The 23508-nt window shown below is 44.1% G+C and overlaps 3 protein-coding genes and 1 long non-coding RNA gene across 5 annotated transcripts in view; 2 read left to right on the forward strand and 2 right to left on the reverse strand.

Annotated features, from left to right (window-relative positions):
• Nucleotides 1-10830, reverse strand: part of LOC129736135 (uncharacterized) — a 178003-nt gene extending 167173 nt beyond the window's left edge. The window contains exons 1-2 of the long non-coding RNA XR_008732352.1: nucleotides 10610-10830; nucleotides 7714-10325 (exon numbers count right to left, since the gene is read on the reverse strand). This is a non-coding gene — a long non-coding RNA (uncharacterized LOC129736135). The remainder of the gene's footprint in view (nucleotides 1-7713; nucleotides 10326-10609) is intronic.
• Nucleotides 1178-6794, forward strand: PLA2G12A (phospholipase A2 group XIIA). The gene is made up of 4 exons (XM_055710850.1): nucleotides 1178-1497; nucleotides 2744-2820; nucleotides 3979-4144; nucleotides 5215-6794. Exons 1-4 carry the CDS (start codon nucleotides 1284-1286, stop codon nucleotides 5331-5333), a joined length of 576 nt encoding a protein of 191 aa, XP_055566825.1. The 5' UTR covers nucleotides 1178-1283; the 3' UTR covers nucleotides 5334-6794.
• Nucleotides 10831-10938: 108 nt separating the features above from the next.
• CASP6 (caspase 6) lies at nucleotides 10939-21352 on the forward strand. Its single transcript, XM_055703426.1, has 8 exons — nucleotides 10939-11069; nucleotides 12846-12887; nucleotides 13643-13685; nucleotides 15731-15877; nucleotides 16314-16390; nucleotides 16839-17014; nucleotides 19141-19297; nucleotides 19905-21352. Exons 1-8 carry the CDS (start codon nucleotides 11039-11041, stop codon nucleotides 20141-20143), a joined length of 912 nt encoding a protein of 303 aa, XP_055559401.1. The 5' UTR covers nucleotides 10939-11038; the 3' UTR covers nucleotides 20144-21352.
• Nucleotides 21353-21732: 380 nt separating this feature from the next.
• MCUB (mitochondrial calcium uniporter dominant negative subunit beta) overlaps nucleotides 21733-23508 on the reverse strand; it is a 52845-nt gene continuing 51069 nt past the window's right edge. For both annotated transcript variants that reach the window (XM_055703424.1, XM_055703425.1), the window contains 2 exons: nucleotides 22907-23023; nucleotides 21733-21935 (listed from right to left, as the gene is read on the reverse strand). In XM_055703424.1, the coding sequence (XP_055559399.1) occupies nucleotides 21858-21935; nucleotides 22907-23023 (195 nt within the window). In that variant the 3' untranslated portion in view covers nucleotides 21733-21857. The remainder of the gene's footprint in view (nucleotides 21936-22906; nucleotides 23024-23508) is intronic.

The raw sequence follows: 23508 nt of genomic DNA on the forward strand, positions 1-23508 counted from the left end.
AAACGCTGCAGCTGAAAAGAAAAAAACAATAGAATATTTACCACTATCTTTCTGCTCTGCCTGTTGCTCTGGAAGCATCTGTTTTCTTTCCCTGTCCTGTTCTTCTTCACAGTTAACGTTGTTCTGAGGAATCCCACACATCTTTAAATAGAGCTTTCGTTACAGAAATTAAAACAATTTCCAGATGGTTCTGCTCTAGCTCATCTGTGAAGCATCTAGAATATAAATATAAAATTAATAAAAAATTATAATTAAAGAAAAAAACACATCAAACCAAACATGTTTAGGAAGCAAGTTCATTTCGGTCAGTTTTCTTTTCAGCACATCAAGACCGGACTTTGAACGTTGTAGTGGTTTAACCCCAGCCAGAAGGACACATATTTAACAGATAAACTTTAATTTCACCCTCGTTTACAACCTGGTCCTGCACATTGGATGATGTTACCTGAAACTACATCACTCACACGTGTAAAGGTCACTGGACCAATTTCCTTCGCATTAACATCATCATAAAACTAGGTCAAAATTTTAACACTTCAAATACATATCCCCTTACTGCATATTTTTGGTTGGTTGGTTGGTTTTGTTGACGAGCGCTTTTCCCAACACGCCGCCGGGGTTTGCAGGTTGTGCTGGTACCAGCCCTGCTCCGCCCGCACCGGAGGGGCCCGGCCCGCCCGGGGCCACCCGCCCGCCCCCACTCCAGCCTCACAGCCGCTTTTCCAAACAAAGACGCCCTGGGGTCTCGCGTTACCGGATAGCGCCGGTACCCCCGGGCCCTGCTCAGCCGGCGCCGCCGCGCCACACGAGCCGGCAGCCGCAGCCACCGCCGCTCTCCGGTTGCGCACGCGGGCGGGCTTGGGAATGGCGCCCCACGGAGCACGGGACACCGCGACCGGACGGAGGCGGCACCGGCCCGCCCGGTGGCACAGCCCGTGCTGCAACGGGGCAAGGCGCCAGGCCGCCTCCCGCAGCGCCGCCGCTTGCCACCCGCGGGCGGGGGGTACGGGCTGTGCGCGACAGCCCCCCTCAGCGCCGCCGCTAACCGCCACCCGCCGGCGGCCGCCCAGGTAAAGCCGTTTCGGCCGTGACTGATGACCCCGCCCCCTCGCACGACCCCGCCCCCTCCTCTCCGGGCCGGGGCCGCGCTCCCTCAGGCGCGGCGGCTGCAGGCCCCTCCCTGCCGGGCGGGCGGGGGCGGTGCCCGTGCGGACGATGGCGGCGGCGGGCCGGGCCGGGCCCGTGGCGGAGGCTTAGCGGGCGCCGACGGGGCGCCGCTCGGCATGGCCCGCGCCCCGCTGCTGGTGCTGGTGCTGGCGGCCTGCGCCTGGCTGGGCCCGCGGCCGGCGCGCTGCCAGGAGGCGCCGCAGACTCCCGACTGGCGGATGACGCTGAAAACCATCCGCAACGGGGTGCACAAGATCGACGTGTACCTCAACGCGGCCCTCGACCTGCTGGGCGGCGAGGACGGCCTCTGCCAGTACAAGTGCGGCGACGGTGAGGCGGAGGCCGGGGCGGGGCGGAACGGGGCGGGCGGGACCCCCGCGGCGACCCTTGCCCTCCCGCCCGCCGCTCACTCCAGGCGGCCCGGCTCGGTCTGGCCCGGCTCAGTCTGGCCGACCGGGGCTGTGCGGGCTGGTGGCGGCGCTCCTGCCGCTCCCGAGCGCCGCTTCCAGGGGAACGGGGCGCAGTAGTAATAAGTAATAATAACCTCAGTAATAAGTTCTTGTACCCCCGTGTATATGTGTAGATGTATAAGTATAACCTGCCCGGCGGCCTCTCCCCGGCCGCCCCCGTGGCCGGGCGCCAGGCGGGCGGTGCGGGCGGGGGGTTCACGCCTGTCCCGCCGGCGCTGAGGGGCGCCCCGCAGCGGGGTCCCACCGCCCGGGTGGGCGCCTCGGTCCGCCCCGGCCGCGTCGGGTGGGCCTGCCCCCCGCTGGGCTGCGCTGGGCTGTGTTGGGGGGGCTGGGGGGCTGGGGTGCGCGTTGGTTAAGCCAGGGGATGGGTTCGGTGGTGGCACCCTGAGGGGCTCCGCCGGCGTGGCCGGGACACCCTGACGTTTCCTCACTGTACCAGAATATGCGCTTTGCAGATACGTTTTTTCTTCATTGTTACTTTTAATTTTGGCCTTAGTTTGTTTCTAATACCAAAACAAGGTGGAGGGTCACTTTTCAAATGAACCCCAGAACCTTCCTTAGCTTGGGATGCAGAACTCCCCATCTGGCTGCGCTAGCGAGTGCTCAGGGAGACACGGCTTTAGCAGTCTCTACCAATTTAAATTTTATTAACCTTATAGTTGTAGAAATAAAAAAGATGTTTAATTCCAGTGTAAAAGGTTAAGCTAAAAAAATCAGCACTACTGTTGTTTGCATACAAGGCATAGAAGTATTGATGAACTTGCTCTAAAGTACTCTTTAATGTAATCCTACATATTGTACACTTAACTGACACATCAATTTCAGTAACTCAAGCTCTTTTTTTTTTTTTTCACTTGGGAAGGTAACCTTAACACTTACTTGCTCAGGTGTCTTGTCCCCTTTTTTTTTAAAAAAAAAAAAAAAGTTTAGCACCCCTAAGCTGTGATTTGGTAAGGAATGTAGACTTTCACAGATGCCTGAATATATGTTTAAGTTAAAAATAGAACTGTCTTAAGCCAAAAAAAATGCCTGTGGTGAGTTTGAATAGATTTTTTTGCACATAATTTTAGTACTATATTTGAGACATGACAAATTACCTTTTTCAGGATCAAAGCCCTTTCCTCGCTACGGATATAAACCATCACCACCAAATGGTTGTGGATCCCCTCTATTTGGAGTTCAGGTAAGTATTTCCATTTTGGGGCTTGTTTTTGTTTCTTTCATACATCAGCTTTCTTCATCGTAGGGGTATTTTTCCCTCCCCCATTCTAAGGATGAGACAGCATCCATGTACAACTCCCTGCTTTTATCAGCTCCAACACATGTATTGGTAACAACCTACGGAAAATGTATTATAAACGAATATGACGTAAACATTTTCATCACCGACATAAAATATTATAGGGATAAAATGGAATGTTGATGATTAATTTGTAATTTTTTAAATGTTTGGTGTAGCATTTTGTTCTCACGCTCTTGAAAGCGTTGAATGACCCCAGCGGTTGCCCTGTGAGAGCAGAGGGTTTGGCTCTTGACTCTTGCTGTCCTTGCTGACACTAATCCATTTTCCTTAATGTTAGAAAGAAAACATAGGTTAGCTTATGTACTGAGGCTGGCTGGGATGGAGTTAACTTTCTTCATAACAGGCTGCATGGTGCAATCTGTGTTTGGGATTCTGGGCTAAAACTGTGTTGATGGTTTCGGCTATTGCTGAACAGTGATTGCACAGCTTTGGGTCTTTTTCTTTTTTCCCCACTCTGCCCATCCACCACTCCAGAGCATAGGCTGGGCAAGACGTTGGGAGGGCACACAGCTGGGGCAGCTGACCTGAACTGGCCAGAGAGATATTCTGTACAATGTAGCGTCATGCTTGGCTACAGAAACTGGAGTAGTGGAAGGAGGGAGGCGGGTAGGGGGGTAGTGTATGTGCTTGGCTTCCAGGGTGGCTGTAGCTCAGAGACTGGCAGGGCATCCAGCTGCTTGTGGGATGTGGTTGAACGATTGCTTTTGCACTGCTTATTTTGGGGCATTTTTTTCATTTTTCATTCATCTGTTAACCAGTCTCTATCTCGACCAGAAGTTTTCTTGCTTTTGTTCTTCCTATTGTCTCTTCCATTTGGGGGGAGAGGGAAGCAACTCTGTGAGTGCTTGGGTGCTGGCTGAGGCAAAACCACCAGTTTACTAGAGGTGAACAAAAAAATACAGAGATAAGCGAATGACAGCTGCATTGATTGCATTAGCTTTTAATTTCTAACTGTTACAGTCTGTTCATAGGCTTTATCTTTCTTGGCTGAAATACTGATGGAATCAGGGGCGGGGGGGGTTGGGGATTTCTTTACAGTTTGACATTGGTATCCCTTCGATGACAAAGTGCTGCAATCACCACGACAGATGCTATGATACTTGTGGCAACAAAAAAAATGATTGTGATGAGCAGTTTCAGTCCTGCCTCTCCAAAATTTGCAGAGATGTGCAGAAAACACTTGGAATCTCAGAGAGTGTCCAGGGTAAGTGTGAAAAAGCCTTTCTTTTTTTTTCAATTTTAACCAAGCTTATTTGGCAAAGAATTTTTGTGCAGTGCAGTAATGCCGTATTTTCATAAACTGATGCCATTGCCTTGTGCCTCTGTCGTGCCACCCAGACACTTGTAGAGCAGAGCAATGACACAGTGTAGGAAAATGATGAGGGTTAAAACTAACCTTGAGGGGGAAAAAATAATACTTCCCATTTAGGAGTATGAATATGGGAATACAACTTGATCAAAATGCTTGTATAGTTCTTGCATTTACTGTATTTACTGCAGTATGGTAGCGTAGCTGAATATTCAGTTCTGCTGGGTAATTTCTAAATGCCTACTATGTGTGATTGCTACTAAACTGTAGAAAATACTGAATTGTTTCCTTTTATGAAATAATCTATTGTAATATTACATTGTCATAGTGGAAGTAGTTAATGCTGTCCCTTCGTAAATAAATTTTCGGGGGTTTAGTAACAGACCATATGGTAACTCCTTCTGTTTGTTGGCCTGCATCTGATGAATACATGTATATAACCACGCTTTTTAACTTGGACAATATCACTTCTATGTAAGTAGTCCCACTGAGAGCAATAAGTTTTTAGAACAAGCCTGTATTTGAACGTCTCAGATTAATTTTACTGCAAATACGTCATTGCATTAGCATTTAGTGCCAGAATTAGTGAATCTCTGCAATTCTGTTGAGCTGCTGTTAAAATAGCAACCTCTGCATAAACTGGGATGCAAAAAGTGAGAGGGGCTTGTCCTGCCAGCTGAAACCAGGACACAGCTCTTCCATCTTTCCAAGGCTAAGTGATGTTTCTAACACTGATTTCATATGCAGTGAATGTTCTCGTTTGCTTTGTTTGGCACATAAAAAAAAATCTTTTAACAACTTAAAATGATTCTGTATTAGTTCAGTCTTTCATTTGACAATCTCTTTGCTATGCTTAGAGAAGATTGCTTCTTTTTTAGAATCATTCTCAGTTTGCCTGAGTAATTTCTGTTATTTTCATATTCCATTCAAAGAGTACTTTTAACTGAACTTCTCTTTGCTTGCAGCTTGTGAATCAGCTGTTCAGCTGTTGTTTGATGCAGTTATACATTTAGGATGTAAACCATATCTGGACAGCCAGCGAGCTGCATGTATGTGTCGTTACGAGGATAAAACAGATCTCTGAAAGAAGATTCTGAGATCTCATGGTGTAGAAGAAAGTCAAAAGACTCAGCTGGAACGAAGCAAGTGTTTGGTTACAAAGCTTTATGCTTTTCAGACAGTAATATATTAAACACTGACATTAATATACTGGTTTGAAAGTCACTGTGATATTCTTCCTCATGTAAAAAAATAAACAAGTCTTCCTTCTCTTCTATGTCCCTTTATGCCAGAAGCCTGAAAACTAAAATAAGTTTCCTTTGGTGTATGTCCACTCAGGGTATGCTATTGTAAAACACTAGTGCCATTTTAAAGTTTTTTAAGAAAACTCCATAATGAGGAAATCGGAGGCACAGAAGACTAGTATTGACTTCTCAGATGATTTTTTAATATAGGTCAAATTTTATGTTTACTAGCAGTCAGTGCATCCAATAGATCCAACAGGAAAGAGCGTTTTGTGTGCGTTAATATGGCATCTTAAACAGTCTGTACTTTCATGCTTGTGGTAGAATTGCCTTCAGTTCTCTTTGATGTATGCTCCTGTGGGTTTGTTTTTAACAAAAACCAAACCAAAAAAAAAAACAAACCACAAAATAAACCAAACAAAAACCTCCAAACTGTCAGCAAGGGTATACATCTGCACTACTATTTCTACCTGGTTCTAAATCAATCTTACTTCTGCAGCACTTTCCAGATCAAATATGTTGATCCTCCTAAGGCCTGACCACTAAAATGAACAGTTTGCAACCTAAGGATATACTTTTGATTTGACAAAATGGTGGAATGTCATTGCTATGTTATTTTAAAAATTAATCAAATGTTTATTTTTTAAATAAAACATTTTGTGATGTGTATTATATGCTTAGAAAGGATATATTGTTCGAGATTATTGATTTATATTTGTCTTGTTGCACAACTTGGTTACTGTATTCATCTTTGCTTTCATTAGTCGGTTCTGATGAAAACTAGAGGAAAGTTCCACGGTTGGGTCAGTATGCCCAACAAACCTTTTTATTTAAAATGCCCTCTGTGAGGCAGACAAATATCTGAGCCTGTATTTCAGTCATCTGTTCTGACTCTGACTTCTCTAGCTGAAACCACCTGATGTCTGAATTACTTGGCATTTGTTCTCTGTACTGATCTTTCACTGCTTGTCTCCAGTTATCAGTCCTCAGTTAACTTTTGCCTTAGGTCCTCTGTCATAAAGATTTTCATTTGATCTCCTGCTGCCCTGATTCTGCCTTAGAAATCCACAGGAAGAGGGGACTGAAAATTAACATATTGCATCTGTGAACAGGGCATGGCAACCATGCTAAAAGCCTGAAATTTACTAGACTCGTGGACTATACTGTGATTTCTCTTCTGGAAGTACTTTTATATGTTTTTTCTTTACCAGTTGTTTGTGGTATTTTTGTTCTTTACTAGAGCTTACTGTACATGACAGTGAATGTAAGTGCCTCATAGAATAAAGTTCCTGCTAAAGTTCTTTGGCCATGTTGCATGGTTTATTTTCATATTTGCAGACATGAAGTAGCACTGCAAGAGAAGTAGTATTACAGTTTTACAAAACTGTGCCTGAAGAACTTGTGGTTCCTCTAAATTTGGGGATGTTTATTTTCTGCCATAGAATTGAAACAACTCTGAATTACTGTGGAATTCCATGGTTGGAACCCTAAAAGGCTTTTAGCACCAAAGCAGGGAATGGTAATGGCATTGCTTGTTTAAAATAAAGTACCACAGTGAATCCAGAACAGTCAAATTCAAGTAGATAGCTGTTGAGTTCGGTGTAAACAAGCTTAAACTAGATGCTTGAATGAACACAGAAAATTTTCACTGTTGGAAGGAGCTGGGTTTTGTTCCCTTCTGTAATGACCTGTAATTATACCGCAGAGCCTTCCAGAGTTTCCTTCAAGCCATTTATAATACTAAAAAGAGCTCTAACACTGCTGGATAGCACTTTGATAGTTCTGTTTGCAAACCAGAGGAAGCATCTGACTTCTTCTAGGGAGCCTTTGCTTTGTGTAAGCTTTTCCTGTAGCAGAAATCATTGATTATAGTTACCTGCAAACTATACAAAATGCATTTTACAGGCCACAGCCCCACAATGAAGGCTAGCTATCATCCCCAGGATTAATCATACCATTATTGACTTAAGCTATTTATACATATATATATATGTTAAAAAAATATAATACTTGTCCTGGTTTTGGCTAGGACAGAGTAGCTGGTACAGTGCTGGGTTTTGGATTTAGGAGGAGAATAGTGTTGATAACACACGGATGTAGCTGTTGCTGAGCAGTGCCTGCACCAGGTCAGGGACTTTCCAGGTTCTCACACTGCCATGCCAGCGAGGAGGCTGGGGGAAGCACAAGAAGCTGGGAGGGGACACAGCCAGGACAGCTGACCCCAACTGGCCAAAGGGATATTCCATACCATATGGCATCATGCCCAACAGTAAAATGAGGGAGATGGCCGGGTGGTGGTGGCCCACTGCTCAGGGACTGGCCGGGCATTGGAAAGCGGGTGGTGAGCAACTGCATTCTGCATCATTTGTTTTGTATATTTTTCTGTCATTACTTTGATTTCCCCTTCCTTTTCTGTCCTACTAAACCACCTTTATTTTACCTTTTTTCTGATTCTCTCCCCCGTCCCAGTGGTGGGGGAGTGAGTGAATGGCTGAGTAGTGGTTAGCTGCCTGCTGGGTTAAACTGCAACAATACTGCATGCAGCAGCTCTTGGCATTTGACTCAATACTGCATGCTTTTATGTAGTCAGTAATGCTTTTCAAATATTGCAGTGATTTTTATTTTTTTTCAGGTTAAAGTCCTAATACGTTTACCTTCCTCAGGCTATTTTTCTTTTCTGGACGATCTGAGCAACAGCAGTGTGTCTACATTCAAACTTTCTCCTTCAAACTGCAGTTCTGATTACACCCATAGTGCTTTTTCCAAAAACACCCACTTATGGTGGAGCTACCGCAACAATCTGAAAGTGTTTCAAAACATCTACATCCATGTGTAACAAAACCTTTCATATATTAAAATCAGCTGGAAATGCACACCAAACGCTACCTTAGGCTTCATACGTGGTGATCAAGTTACTGGTGACTCATCTGAACGCAGTGAGCAAGCTCTTAGCCTCCTGCAAAAAGAAGTGTGATTGTCTTAACAGGTTCTAAGCAAACCGTTGGACTGAGGAACATGGCTGATACAAGCTCAAACTGCTGAACAGAAGAAGGCTTGTTACAGAGTTCTGGATTTACATTGTACAGCTCCTGCTTCACACAGGATTCTTGCTACCAGTGCGTTCAGGTGCAGCTCTAGTGTGAGCTGACAGATCTGGCATCTGCAGTTTGCAAAAAAATGAACCTGCTCGATAAGAGTCTAAATGTTTCACAGTGGTAGACATTACGCTCTTACAATAGCATCATGTTCTAACTGAAGTATACACAAAGACAATTTAAACAACAGTTTTGTCTTGAACTAGCTGCCTGCTGACAGTCTGAGGATAACAGGTCCAAACAAGGAGAGGACAAGCAATAGTAATTAGAAGTATCCATAGCTCCTTTAACCAAAAGGGAGACATCTTGCATAAAAGATTTAGTTATGCAAGAAACTTGTGTAAAAAAAGACCAAAGAGACTGGGTTAAAATACCTCAAATCCCACTCTAAATCCACCTCATGTTGTGCTTGTAGCAGCAATCTCTAAGAGTGTATTCACACCCGAGTTTATCCTAAAGCCTACCTACAAATGGGCCTGATAGGAAATTTAGATCCACCCATGGTACAAATCTGCAAAGCTCTTATACAGAAGGATTTTTTTGTCATTAGTTTTGGTTTCTTACGTTTCTTGTTTCTTATGCAACCAATCAGTGAACAGTAAGTGCCATTTAACGGAAAGGTTGGGAATATCATAGAACTGGAAGGGACCTTAAAGACCATCTAGTTCCAGCCCCCCTGCCATGGGCAGGGACACCTTCCACTAGACCAGGTTGCGCAGAGCCCCATCCAGCCTGGCCCTGAGCACGGCCAGGGATGGGGCATCCACAGCTGCTCTGGGCAGCCTGTGCCAGCGCCTCACCACTCTCATAGTGAAGAATTTTTTCCTTTTATCTAATTTAAATTTACCCTCCTTCAGTTTAAAGCCATTTCCCTTTGCCCTATCACTACATGCCCTTGTAGAAAGTCCCTCTCCAGCTTTCTTGTAGGCCCTGTTTAGGTACTGGAAGGCTGCTGCAAGGTCCCCCCGGAGCCTTCTCTTCTCCAGGCTGAACAGCCCCAACTCTCTCACAGCCGGTCTTCACAGGAGAGGTGTTGCAGCCCTCTGATCATCTTTATGGCCCTCCTCTGGATGCGCTCCAACATGTCCATGTTCTTGTTATGTTGGGGGCCCCAGAGCTGAACGCAGAACTCCAGGTGGGGTCTCATGAGAGCCAAGCGGAGGGAGAATTGCCTCTCTCTGCCTGCTGGCCACACTTCTTTTGATGCAGCTCTGGATATGTTTGGCTTTCTGGGCTGCAAGCACATACTGCTGGGTCACATTAGGCTTCTTGTCCACCAGTGCCCCCAGGCCCTTCTTGTCAGGGCTGCTCTCAATCCATGCTCTGCCCAGCCTGTTATTTGTGCTTGGGATTGCCCAGACCCACGTGCAGGACCTTGCACTTGCCCTGCAGCAGGCCACTGTAACGTCACCTGTCCCTGCCCTGCCTTTAACCGTGACCCATAAGCTCTCAGTTTGGTTGGCTCTTCATCCCATCCCCAGATGGGATGGTACTCCACACACTCCAGCTGGTCATTGACATAGAGGGTGACACGTCCTCCTCATCTCCCCTGCCTGTCTTGTCTTTCCATTCCAACACTGCAGTCACAGAAGCCACCTCACCATGTCTCTGTGATGCCAACGAGATTGTAGCCCTGCAGGTGTGCGCACGCAGGTAACTCTTCTTCTTTATTCCCCACACTAGGTGCTGATGCTGGCTGAAATTCCTTTGTGCTGCTCCAGGTGCTCTTCTCCTGACCTGTGATACAAGCAGTAGTTGTTACAATGCCTTGGCACCCTCCTCACTCAGTACCTTGGTGCTCTCCTCACATCATCAAAGAGGACTGACGCAAGAGTAGAGCAAAGCTGCAAAAGCTACATCTGAACCTCTCAAGGGCTTATGTGTGGGTGCCCGAGGAAAAATATATTTTGAGTAACAGTCTTAAAGGAAAGGAAACAGTATGTGCCTTTAAAGGGAATTCTAGTTCAGTTTTGAAAAAAAATAAAATCTCAATTTAGTAAACACAGTAGCTTTCACCGTACCTTCGGATGTTGCCTTTGTACATGACAGCACAGTTCACGAAACACGGTCAATGAAGTACACACCGCAGGAACCCAGGTAACGCACAACCTTCACAAGCAACCGAGGGCGCTTTAACCCATCGCACCCCGTTTTCCCGGCTGAGTTTCGACCTACGGAGCCGGCCCTCGCAAGCCCCGAGCGGGAGCCGCCGCTCCGAGTCATCACGGACCGACCTGCCGGGCGCGGCGCCCCCCCGCAGCAGCCCCCCGCCTCCCGCCCCGCCACCGGGACCCCCGCGGCACCCGCCCCGGCTCTCACAGCGGCGGCGGAGGAAAGGGCGACACAGGCCCTGCCCCCGGGAGGGAGCCCGGGCCGGGAGGCGGGCCAGCCCCGCCCCGGGAAGGCGAGGCGCGCAGGCACGGCGGGGCCCGGCGCCTTTGTCCGGGGCGATGTCGGGCGGGGAGCGGCGGCGGCCGGCAGGTGGGTGGGCGGCGGGTAATGGCGGCCGCCGCGCGGCTGGGGGCGGGAGGGGCGGCGGCGGCTGGGCGCCAGCGCGGCCCCCGGACCCGTTAGCGTGCGTAGGCGTTCGCGGTGCCGGCGGCCCCCGGCCCCGCGACTCCCGGCGACGGGGGCTTCGTGGCTTGTGGCTCCCGGGGCGGACACGGTGCCCATCGCCCCCCGCGGAGGAGGAGCGGGAGGGGCTGTGGGGAAAGCAGCCTCCCCCCTCGGCTGAGCCGGGGCCGTGGGCCAGGGCCCGTGGTGCGGGGGTCGCTGCCGACGTTCGTGGCGAGCGGGGCTTCGCTCCCTCCCCGGGGAGGCCGGGGGGCGGGCAGGGTCCCGGCGGGGAGCGGGGCTTCGCTCCCGTCCCGGGGGGCGGGCAGGGTGCCGGCGGGGAGCGGCCGGCGGCGAAGGCGGAAGCGGGCTCTCGCGTGCCGGTCGCGCCCCGCGCTGAGGGGAAGGGGCGCTCGCGCTCCCGCTCCCCGCCCCCCCCGACCGCCACCGCGGCGGGGTCTCACGGCGCAGCCCGGCCGGGGGACGGGGCCGCGCTGCCGGCACCGGAGGAAACCAGCCGGCCTGATGGAGGGGGGGAGAGCGGCGGGGCCAGTCGGGCGCGGCGGGTAACGGGCGGGCGGGAGCAGCGGTGACACCGTGAGTTCGGCTTACAGACGCGGTGTGCCGTGCCATGTGGTTACCGGTATTTTCTAAATACCGTGTCTTTTGGCCCAAATGGTAGACCTGTTGAGATTTAAACCTACCCAGGCAGAGATTCTACCAGCTCCCAGTGTAACCCTGTGCATACCTGATTTTTGACTCCTTGGAAACAGTCCATCTTGAGGAGACAACGAGAAGGCCGTAGTCCCGCTGAGAGCGGTCAGTTTTTGGAACAAGTCTTTGCTAGGCAAGCACAAAACTTGCTCTGAAATCTTGCTGCAGTATGGCAGTGGCAATGAAAAGCTAAAGACTGGGAACTGACTGCACAAGAGTGAACAAACAGGAAAACCACCTTCCCCTCGTTTCCTTTGGCCCAGGAATTCTCTTCTTTCAGCGTCTGCAGCCTGTGCAGGAGCCCTGGCTGGCTGTGACAGCATTTTCTGTCTAAAAGTTTGATGACTTTAACATCTGGTCTGTTGTCTTTTTGGGGGTGGATCACCCCCCCCCCCCCCCCTCCAAGCTGAGGCAATAGCATCAGCCAGATCTTAGGTACACAAGCGAAAATACGGTGTAAATTTAAAGATAGAGATGCACTTTTAAAAGGTCTCTGGCTTCCTATTCCAACAGAGTCACAGACACGGGTCGTGTTGCTATATTCTATCTACACTCACTTCTCAGCATTGTTTTTTTTCATTTGTCTGACCTACATGTTACATTGTAAGCAAACTGAAATTATTTTTCTTTGTGTGCTTTCAGGTTACTAGCGATAACTGTAAGACTCCGCACCTGAATGCACGATCAATATTTGCCAGTGGAAAATTTACATGTAGTAAATAGTAACACTTAGAAGCGTGTGACTGACTCTGAGCCACCCCCCTACTCTCCTGTGCTATGGTGTTCAATAGAAATGCTTCTAAAGCCAAGTCTAGATTTCTGCAAGTTTATTTTGATGTCTTTATAAACTTTTCTCCTCTATCAATACATAGCTATGTTTGTTTTGCAGAAGGTTTTAATCATAAGTGAAAAACTGGTATGAAAAGGTAGTATTGTATATACAAAGTAGTTTGTAAAATACATGTGACCCATCTTCTCATATTATTGTAGGCCACGTCCGGTTGGATAGCAGACCTGCATTATCCACCACAGGTACGGTACAGTATAGTTTTCATAATGCGGTATTTGGTTTCCACCAGTTGTCGTACAAGCTGTGATTTTATAGCCCACTGAGATGTTTTAGCGAAAGGAGTAAATACTGTGGCCTGACCATCTGCAAGTCTTTAGTTCTATGCGTTCCCAAGATGTGCACGTTCCCTGTTGTTCCCACAATGTTACCTTTATGTGCATTCTGTTACTGAAGATACTTATGTCTGTATAGTTTAGCAGAAGAAAAGGTACAAATCTTGCATCTTCTCAGTTGTCATTAGCTATACATACTGTTATGCTACCTACTCTGACTTGTGTGCTGCATCCAACCTTTAGGAGAACGCTCAGCTTTGCATTAGCAGCATTACTGAAATAAAATAAACACCAGTGTTTTTAGGTTATGTAAAATCGTAACTATTGAGTTAGAGACTCTGTTTAAATAAATACAGCCAGCTAGTTATATGAAATTATCTCAGAATATGTCTGTGTAGATACAAATAGACAGATACAAAATATGCATGTCTTGACCATCTAAAATTCAGACTGTTGGACTCAGAACTTTTAAGAACAGCCTGTAAAAGCTGTGGGTGCAGACAAATGTTAATGAAGCTGTTTAACTGCACCCCTAGTCACCTGATGTGTGAATGAGCTTTTGGTTCACATTAACAGCTACACTTTAAGGCTGGATGCACAAGTTCAAATTGTTTCTTTTTAATGAGTGATTTAGCGGCTAAATCACTTTTTGATCTCTCTAACAGATGGAAATCAGAACATCACAGAAGTAGATGCACTTGATATAAGGTAAAGTTCTGATGGTGGTGACAGAGAGATGGCCCATGCCCTTGAGCTTGGTGCAGGGTTTTCTGATTTTTGTTAAGAATGTGACTGGATTATTCAACTCAACTCCACCCACTTACAGAACACATTTCTAGCTTTAACTACACCAGATGTAGAACCACCCTTATCATGAAGGCATGCAGAAGGGACTCTTAGGAGTGGACTCCTTTTATGTTAGGCAATGTGCAGAGACTGTGGGAAAAACACCATCACAGTCTAAGGAACAGTTGGGCAGACTAAGTGATAGAGTGTAGCACAGGAGTATATTCCTCCAGAAGGAGGGTGAAGGGATCACAGGATAGTGATTCCATTAATTTTTCCTACTCCAACTTACAACATCAGCTAGCCCTGGAAAAGGTAACCTACCTGCCTGATAACTTCCTTTGCCTCACCCACTCAGTAAATACAGCTGAGCAGAAGAACTATTTAGGGAATCATCTTTTAGCGGTCATTCACAGAATCCAGGGACCTAACTGTCCAGAATCCCTGCTAGCCTCACATCTAGCCAAATCGTAAGGAAGATAAATTGTCAAAATCTGAATAGTACTAGTACAGGTGAAATATCATTCATAATTAAAAGTCTAAAGTTAATGATCTTTGCATTTTATCATGTTAAGTACTCAAATTGGGGAAAGTGTGATAAAGCACCTCACAAATTTTCTTATTAGTGATCCAGCCAACATTGTAGAAACCACCAGACTCTGAATACGTCATCCAGAGTGCCTGTTCCCTGTTTGAATTCTTACTTAGACATTACAAAAAGATGTTTCATTAAGGGGCTGCTTGTAATAAAGTGGAGAAGCATAAACAGTTTATTGGGAACTCTGGCCATTTTGTAGTGAAACAAAGGTATTTTGCTGATGAAACTGAAATCTTTAAGTGACATCTGCAGGCAAGTATTCTAGGCAACTTCTTCCACCAACTGCATCAAAAGTGAACATTCTGTAGCAGGAAAAAAAAAAAGTAACATGCCAAAAATGCCAGCTCTGACTGAAGCTAATCCTAGGGCAGCGTGACCTGGACTGTCATCCTGTGCACCTGTAACACTGGCCTTCTCTGTTGCCAGGGCTATTGCCAGAAGTGTTTTAGTTTGTTTTCTGCATCGATACCTGTGTCTACAAAAGCAGTAAGATTGTCTGCTTTGTAAGTACAGCCATGCTAACACTTTGAAATGACTTTCTGGGTCCAAGTGTACAGTCCATGGCGTGCTATCACAGACTTCTATGTTGTTTTGCTCATAAAACAATAAAATTGCTGAATGCTACTCCAAACACACGGGTGCTCCGTACATTTGTCACTGTGATAAAGTCCTCCACTTAGAGGCTGGGCAGGTCATTTGTTCTGTCCTTCAGAACAACACTGTCCCTCTTCAGCTTTAGGATTTTGTTGGCTGGTTGCTAAAAACTTAAACCAACAGTTGCATTTTCATAGCTTTCATTTTGTTGGGGTACGTAATACCAATTTTTTCTCCTCTTGCAAGATACACTATGTGAACTACCTCATCGCCAGTTTTTAGTGCATTGCTTTTGATGCAGTGCTCTATTTAGTTAGAAGAATCTGAAGCAAATCTCGGACAGCTACAGTCCCAAATAGGTACAAATGCACTATCAAATTGTGTTGAAGTAATATTTAGACAAACACATAACGTGGAGGATTGGAACCAAGTCTATAACCTGCACTGTTAACATGCTTTAACCATGTTACTAATGAGACAGCTTCCTGACAAAAGGAAACATAAATACATTGTAGAGAAATTGTTCGGCCTACCTGATAGATCCTTCTACACACCCAACACTTATTTTTACTGAATTAACGTATCTAAGCTTTTCAAAAAGACCTAGCAATTTATGCTCTTCTGAAAATATTGCACATTTTGAGGTCTTGTCTTTTGAAATCTGATACTCCAAGTCTCTAGTCAATTAAAAAATCTCAGCTAGCAGGAATACAGGAAAGTAATTCAATTAGCCATTAACTCATTTATCAAGAATGTTTTCCATCTCTGGCAATAGACAAACACTTGATCCTGCAGTGCAATACAGAATGAACCATCAAAGAAGAGGAATTGCGTTAATCTTCAATCATGAGCACTTTTTTTGGCATTTAAGGCTGCCTGACAGACGTGGGACTCTTGCAGACAGAAACAATCTGAAACGCAGGTAAGAAACTTGGTTGCTCTACTAAAGCTTCAAAAGCTAAACTTCACAAGTCATGGTCAACTAAGCAGTTACCTAAATCTTGCGTTTACGTACAGAACAAAGGCTTTTGCAGACATAAGCACCTACGTAACCTTGGCAAAGCAAGCCGTAATAGAAAAGCTTAAAGGCACGTTCCTTTAAGTCACAGAAACTGCTGGCACAAGTCCTGTGATTTCAGTGCCTCCAGGGCTCTCTTAGGACAAACTCTTTTAAGTAACTTTAGGTATTACACCTGTACTTTACACTGGTTTGAGTTCGAAATCAACTTTACTATTTCTCTTTAAATAACGCATCAACATGAATATTCATTCTCTCACAGGGAAAGCAATTAAGTTGGTAGCAACTGACATACAATTTGAGCAAGATTTTTACTAATACTGATGTTTTTTAACAATAGTTTGACAGACCTTGGGTTTGAAGTCAGACTTTTTGATGATCTGAAAGCGGAAGATGTGCTGCAGAAAATTTATGAAGGTAGGAGACTATACATCGCTTATGTCTATTTGTAGCAGAATTTCTAGATATCTTTTCTTCTGTTCTCTCTGTTCATCTAACTTCAATAATTTTTGTGCACAAGGAGGTTGTTTAATATTAGAAAGACTTAAGGATTAGACTACAGATTATTTTATTGCAATGTAAGTGAAGCTTCTGTGGAGAGAACTAATGAAGTTGCAAAGAGCTGAAAGTACATACTTGCAGCTGAGATAAATTAGTAGCATTCTACTTTTTACTTTCAGTGGCCCTTACCTTCACCCACGTTGAATCATTGCACCTTCAAATCTCTGCAGTATTACGCTATCTGAAAATAGGATTTATTTGAAAAAGGTCTGAACAGAGATTAAATTATATGATACAAATGTATGTTGTTTTTTAAACCCGAGGATCACTGTTTAGTCATCTAAACACCACTTGACAATTTCAGCCTCGAAGGATGACCACAGTAATGCTGACTGCTTTGTTTGTGTCTTCCTGAGTCATGGTGAGAACGATCATGTTTATGCATATGATGCTCAAATCAAAATTGAGGCAATCACAGACATGTTTAGAGGAGACAAGTGCCAGAGTCTGGTAGGAAAACCGAAGATATTTATCATTCAGGTAAGATGTCTGTTTCTGAATTCAGTGGAGTTAACACTGACCTATGTTTTCTTGTAATATAAAAGTCAGTTTTCCTGATACAGTCTTTCCACAAGTGAAAGATTTTGCATCATAAGGAAAGAAGGTATGGAAAACTGTTCCTTAAAGACATTTAAAACATATGTAGTATTGCGATTCTAGCTGTATTGAATAAGAAGCAATTTTATGAAGAGCAACCCAAATTAAGCCCATGTTGGATTGACTGTCAGTGTGTAATGGCTGAGAAGACAGGATCATTTTTTTGAGAAAGTTGTGTGCAGCCTCAACTCAGTTCCTACTGTTTACACCTCACAGCCCTAGGCTAGGCTGCAGCAGGCTATCAAATCTCCTTACCTTCACTGTTCCCTTCCAGGCACGTCCCTTTACTTTACTTGACAGAAGTTGTTCTTTGTGGGATTTTTTTGTGGGTTTTTGGTTTGGTTGGTTGTGGTGGTGGCGGTGATGTTTTTTTTGGTTTTGTTTCATTTCTGTCCATGACCAATACTTGCCATCTCTGTAGAATTTTAAAAAATCAATTTAAGGCTTTATTGTCCCAGAAATACTGTTTGTGCTAGGTGGTCAAATAAAGCCCGTATGTAACTTCCTGGTTTACTCCGTGGTTCACAGGATAATGCAAGTTGGGAGGGACCTCAGGAGGTCTGTGGTCCAGCCTCCTGTTCTAGCAGAGGCAGTTATGGGGTCAAACCAGGTTACACAGAACTTTATCCAGATTACAGTTAGCAAACTCAAGCGAGACCCTGGCCTTCCACAGATTGTAATTGTAGTAGTTTACAGAGTAATTCTGAAAATAACCTTTTTTTTTTTTCCCAAATGAAAGCTTCTTTAGGCACAATGCTGCTGCAAGAATCAGCACATTGTTAATTTACCTTTCATCAGGACTTACTCAGCTTTGATTATTTTTTTTTTTTGGTAACCAGGTGCCAAAGATGGAAAAATATTTACATAGTTCAGTTTTAAGTTATAAATAATGCTTTGAAACATTTGTGATATATACTCATCAAAAAGCAAATTAACTTCAGTTCAAAAACCAAGTTCTTTTACAGCACAACTGGTGTAGCATTTACCTGTGTAAATCAGAGGAAACAGCAAGGATGGAACTTCATCACCGTAAATGAAAAGCTTTTATGTTTCTCTCTTTAGTGATAGTAGTTTCTTACTTTGTATCTTTCGACTGTTCTTACCTTCTTACCCACCATGTATAGCCTTTCTGCAATGCTGGGCTCACTTACTGGCTTCTCACAAAAAATCCTCTCCCTTAACTCACATTTGAGACTGATCTAAGAGCAGAAGTGTTAACGACGTATAATGAGGGCTGTGCTTCAGAGCACTTACTCAACACTGCCTTGCCAGCAGGTCTGAGGGAGGCCATTCTTCCTCTCTACTCCACGCGAATGAGGCTACATCTGAAGTATTGTGTCCAGTTCTGGGTTCCCCAGTACAAGAAAAGTATGGGCTTACTGGAGTGAGTCCTGCAAAGGTGTTTAAGGGACTGGAGCATCTGCCATGTGAGGAGCGGCTGAGTGAACTGGGACTGTTCAGCTTGGAGGAGCTGGCTCAGGGGAATCTTATCGATGTTAAAAACACCGTATGGGAGGGAATAAAGAAGAGGGAGCCAGGCTCTTTTCAGTGGTGCCCAGTGACAGGACAAGAAGCAACAGGCACAAATTAAGACACATTAAATTCCATCTCAACACAGGAATTTTTTTTACTTACTTTTTTATTATGAGGGTGGTCATTGGAAGAGGTCACCCAAATTGATTCTGGAGTCTCCATCTATGAAGATACTAAATAGCTGACTGGCATAGTCCTGGAAAACCTGCTTTAGCTAATCGTGCTTGAGGTGACTGCACTAGGTGATCTCAAGAGGTCCTTTCCAATCTTGGCTATTCTGTGATCATCTCAGAGCTTTCACTGGTCTTTGTCACCAAGATTTTAACTGACAGAGAAGTAAATGGATGTTTATGAATCCAGACTAATGGTAACGTGGAACACTTAACAGAAGTCCTCTCTGGTTAGTGTCAGAAGTATCATACTAATATAGGTGAGCTTGGCAGTGGTGGAAGCATAACAATACTTCTCACCAACAGGCGTGTCGAGGTGATAAACATGATGATCCAGTTATTGCTCAGGATTCAATAGACAGCAGTGATGAATCCATTGTCAATGAGACTGAAGTGGATGCAGCTGGTGTCTATACCCTGCCTGCTGGTGCAGACTTTATCATGTGCTACTCTGTGGCGCAAGGTAAGTTCTAATATTTTACATCTGATGTCTGATACTTCACTGTAACAAGCTTGAACCACTTCTTCATTTTGCAGTCAAAGTGAGTACAGTTCCAGGTTATCGGTTTTAGATGTCTGATAAGTGACATCTCATCTGGGAAAGAGCCTCACATGTTAAGGAAAAAATGAAAATAAACTATCAAGGTTGCAGTTAATTTGCCAAGCAGAAACATTCTCATCAGTCTTGCTGCTGAGCTGTCTGCTGACAGCAAACATTCCCCTCTTTTCCAGGATTGTAAGATTCTGGTGGCTTATAAATTTCCCTGCACTACATGGCTGTCCTCTCTGGTCCTCCATGTATCTTGTCCTCAGTCCTGCCTGCTCTCTTGTAATGTGCAGATATGTAACCTACCTGCCCCTGAACCATGCTCCTCTTGGCTGAACACTAAGTAATCTCAAAGCTCTTTCCCATGTACAATTTCCAGTGAAATTGCATAATCGCTGAAGTAAGATTATATCCATTAGTAATCCCTTATGGATGCAGCCAGTGAGCAGTAACTCATAAATATTTTTCAAGTGGCATCACTACTTACACTTGGATATCATTTTATGTACCTGTTCTACAATAGGTTACTTTTCTCATCGTGAAACTGTAAATGGCTCCTGGTACATTCAAGATTTGTGTGAGGCGCTTAGGAAGCATGGCTCTTCCTTGGAGTTCACAGAACTTCTTACTGTTGTTAACAGGAAAGTATCTCATCGCAAAGTGGATGTGTGCAGAGACATTAATGCTATAGGAAAAAAACAGATTCCTTGTTTTGCCTCAATGTTAACTAAAAAATTGTATTTTCATCCAAAATCTAAGTAGATTGTTATTTAGTAATGACAACCATTAACTAGTACTCACTGCAGAACTGAAAAATGCATCATTTTAGTTCAGAAGGCTAATAATCTACAAGACTGTTTGCAAAAACACTGGGATCAAACATTACAGTTTGTATACCTAATAGCTTAAAGCAATTTTAAGGCTAGTATTGTATCACTGTTCATCTCAGGGAATTTGGGAAAAGTTCAGTGGTGTAGAACTATTAAATGCTCAGATTTTATTGAAAATGGTACTCTAGACTACTTTTTTTCTTAAAAGTTTTTTGCTTGATTGCCATGTAACTGTGGCAGATTTTACTATTTCTAAAACATCTTAGATGTTGAATTAGATTAGCTTGTCTTGCTCCAAGAGCACAGTTTCCGGGGAATATATCTGTAGGGCATCTTTTTAAATCTGTGGACAATGGTATCTACCTTCCAATTTTTGTGGATTTATTGAGCTTTTTAGACCTTTTTTTGGTTGGGTTTTTTTTTTCTGAAAACTAAAAAGGAACTTAATTCCTTGAATATAACTGTAGCATTAATATAGATAGAGAGCTTCTTTTAGCTTGCACATAATTTACGTTTTGGGGCACAATTACAGCTTGTTGGTGCATTGCATCCTCAGGAGAAAAGCAAGCAGTAGTGAAATGAGCTTGCTTAGCGTGACTTCGGGTAAGCATGCCTTGTACGCATCTCTAAAGCTAAAAGCAAATCATTTCAAGGTTCCAGGCTCGCTGCTGGGCATGTCTAGGCAGCTCTGTAAAATACTACATATGCAAACCTTCATGCTTCAGGCCTTGGTGTTGCATCAGCCTCTCCCTCCCTTTGGCCCCAGAGGAGGTCAGCCATACTTTGTTATTATGTACATAAAAGCGATAATGCATTTGTCACCATAGGATTGTTACTACTGCAGCATCAGTAATTTCAATAATGCTGACTAGAACCGAATAGTTCTTTTATTATTTTTTATATTATTAGTACATATGCTTAATTCTGGGGGACAATGGGGCTGAGAAAAGTGTCTTAATCCACTTTTTTGGTATAAAAGAATTGATTTACTGGCTCTGCATTAGTTAAATCTTTCCATAATACTATGTTCAGAGTCATAGATGTTAAATGTCACTATGGCTACTTTTAAGCTTTGTATAAACCATGTATGTTTGAATGTTTTGATAAATTCTTTCAATAAAATGCAACAGTGAAACATAAATGCATTTTATAGTAAATGAGTTTGATGTATCTTACTTTTCCAGCAATATTTACTAAAAAAGCTTACTTGTGATGCAAGTCTAACCTCTGCCAATGGTATTGCACCCACACAGTCAATGCACTGAGCTAGGGAAAAGGAAACGGTAAGTTCAGAAAGAAAATCCTTAACGCAGAAGTTAATTATTCTATGAGCTAGTGCTGTGCTATAGTGAATGGTACTAAAAAGGCAACCATGTTCTATAAAGCGTCCCTATAATTTTACCATCAGGCAGAATGTCCCCATTTTACTAATGAGCTTTAACAAATATGTTGAAGAACTTTGCTTCAGCAGCTTCTTCATAGGCTTCAAAAAAAAAAAACCCAAACCATCAAGTGACCAAATAATTTTTATAGATATTTATTGCAACTTTCAAAAGTATAGTGGTCAAAAATACCCAGTTTCTATAAAGTAACTAAATGCTCATATCAGCTTTGAAAGGATGATTCTAATATATACAAAACCAAAGTCAGTCCTTGTTATTGATTTCCTGGATTGGAAGCCTCAGATGCAGAGGTTGGCGGAGACGCTTCAAGGATTCTTCTGCCTGCCAGTGCAAGAAAGAGTGAGAGTTCATCTTCTGCAGCCCTCTGTTTTCTCCTCTTTCACACATGCAGTATCTTTCCTTTCTCAGAAGGGACTGGTCTTACGCAAGAAATCAAACTAATCAAATGGAGGATGCTGAACATTTTCAGACCTGCTCAGGTTATTCAGCCTGTCACCAGAGAGAAGCATGTGCCCTGCTCGTCCACCCACTCGCCCACACCCCAAAGTATTATTTTCCTGAAAGCATAATTACATGATTTATACAAGCTACTGAAAAAGCATCAAACTCTAGCCTGATGTCAAGTGTGGCTCACGAAGTGATACCCTAAACCCACAGGTCTTGGACTACAATCAGGGGTAGTTTCAATTTCCTTTTATGAGGCATTGAACAGAGGGCTGGTGAGATGGGATGCGGGAGTAAGAACTGAGGAGAGAGAGATCTGCTACAGTTTTTCATGAAGACTACAAAGTTTCTCCTAGGTGCCCACACCACCTTTTCCATCCTGTCACCCATACTCTGTAAATCTAAGCCTTTTACCTAAGGGATAGGATGAAGATGTCAAATGCTAAACTCTGCAAGACAGGCTCCTGCGCAGGAAGGGTGAAGACTGTGCTACTACAGCAGCGCAGCAAACATACTGTCTCCAAAAGCAACAGAGCTGTTCTATTAAAATGGCCAAAAATGCCACATTTGAAGAGTATGCAAAAAAATGGATGTGTAGGGCTGATAAACGGATTTATTTGTTTTAAATTAAATTCATGAAGGTCTCCCTTTCTGGTGACTTAATGAAGTAGCTTATACGTCAATGGCAAACACTGTATGGTTATCTGAATAGCTGAAACTGGCTGATCAGCAACACAGTTTTGAGTGTAAGTAGCAAACCTTGAGGTCAGTTTTCCGTTAGCTGAGAGTTTACTGAAAAAGTCTTAAGCCAGAGGCTACCTCAGTATTTAAGGACTGTATTTAAATACCTCTGCTAGGTCGTCTTTGAGCTTGTTATATCGTTCCACATTAAAATGCTGGGTTTTGGATTTCCGATAGAAGTAGTGGAGGAACTGCCTGTCTTTAGCATCGGGGTAAATGTAGTCCTGGTGAAGAAAGTAGGGCACATATTTGGGGTTAGCAAGAAAACCGGGTAGAGGTCAGAAGATTATAATTATACATGTAATACATACATACAGTAATTATACATATATTATACAGATAAGTTTTCACTAGAAATTCAGCCTGTTTCAGTTTTATCTTGTTCAACACCTGTATATGTTCTGTTAAGAGGCTACATGTGAAGTTATGCCCTTATAAGACATGGTAGGAGTAATTTCTATCATGTCTAAAGGAATTTTTGATTATAATAAAGACATTATGTAATCTTCATGACTGGAGCCACCTGAGTCAATGGACACTACTTCCAAGGAGAAAGTTCAGCTACTGTTTCTCAAGGACTTACTTGAAAGTCTCAAGCAATGGTGCCATCAGTTGTTCAAAAAAGCCAAGTAGCAATCTCTGCCTACTCATATACAAAAAGTAGGAATGCCTTAGCTGTTCTTAAAAATCAGTGAGAAGGAGTAAAACG

The sequence above is a fragment of the Falco cherrug genome, chromosome 1, assembly GCF_023634085.1.
Source record: "Falco cherrug isolate bFalChe1 chromosome 1, bFalChe1.pri, whole genome shotgun sequence".
In the NCBI taxonomy this organism is placed as follows: domain Eukaryota; kingdom Metazoa; phylum Chordata; class Aves; order Falconiformes; family Falconidae; genus Falco; species Falco cherrug.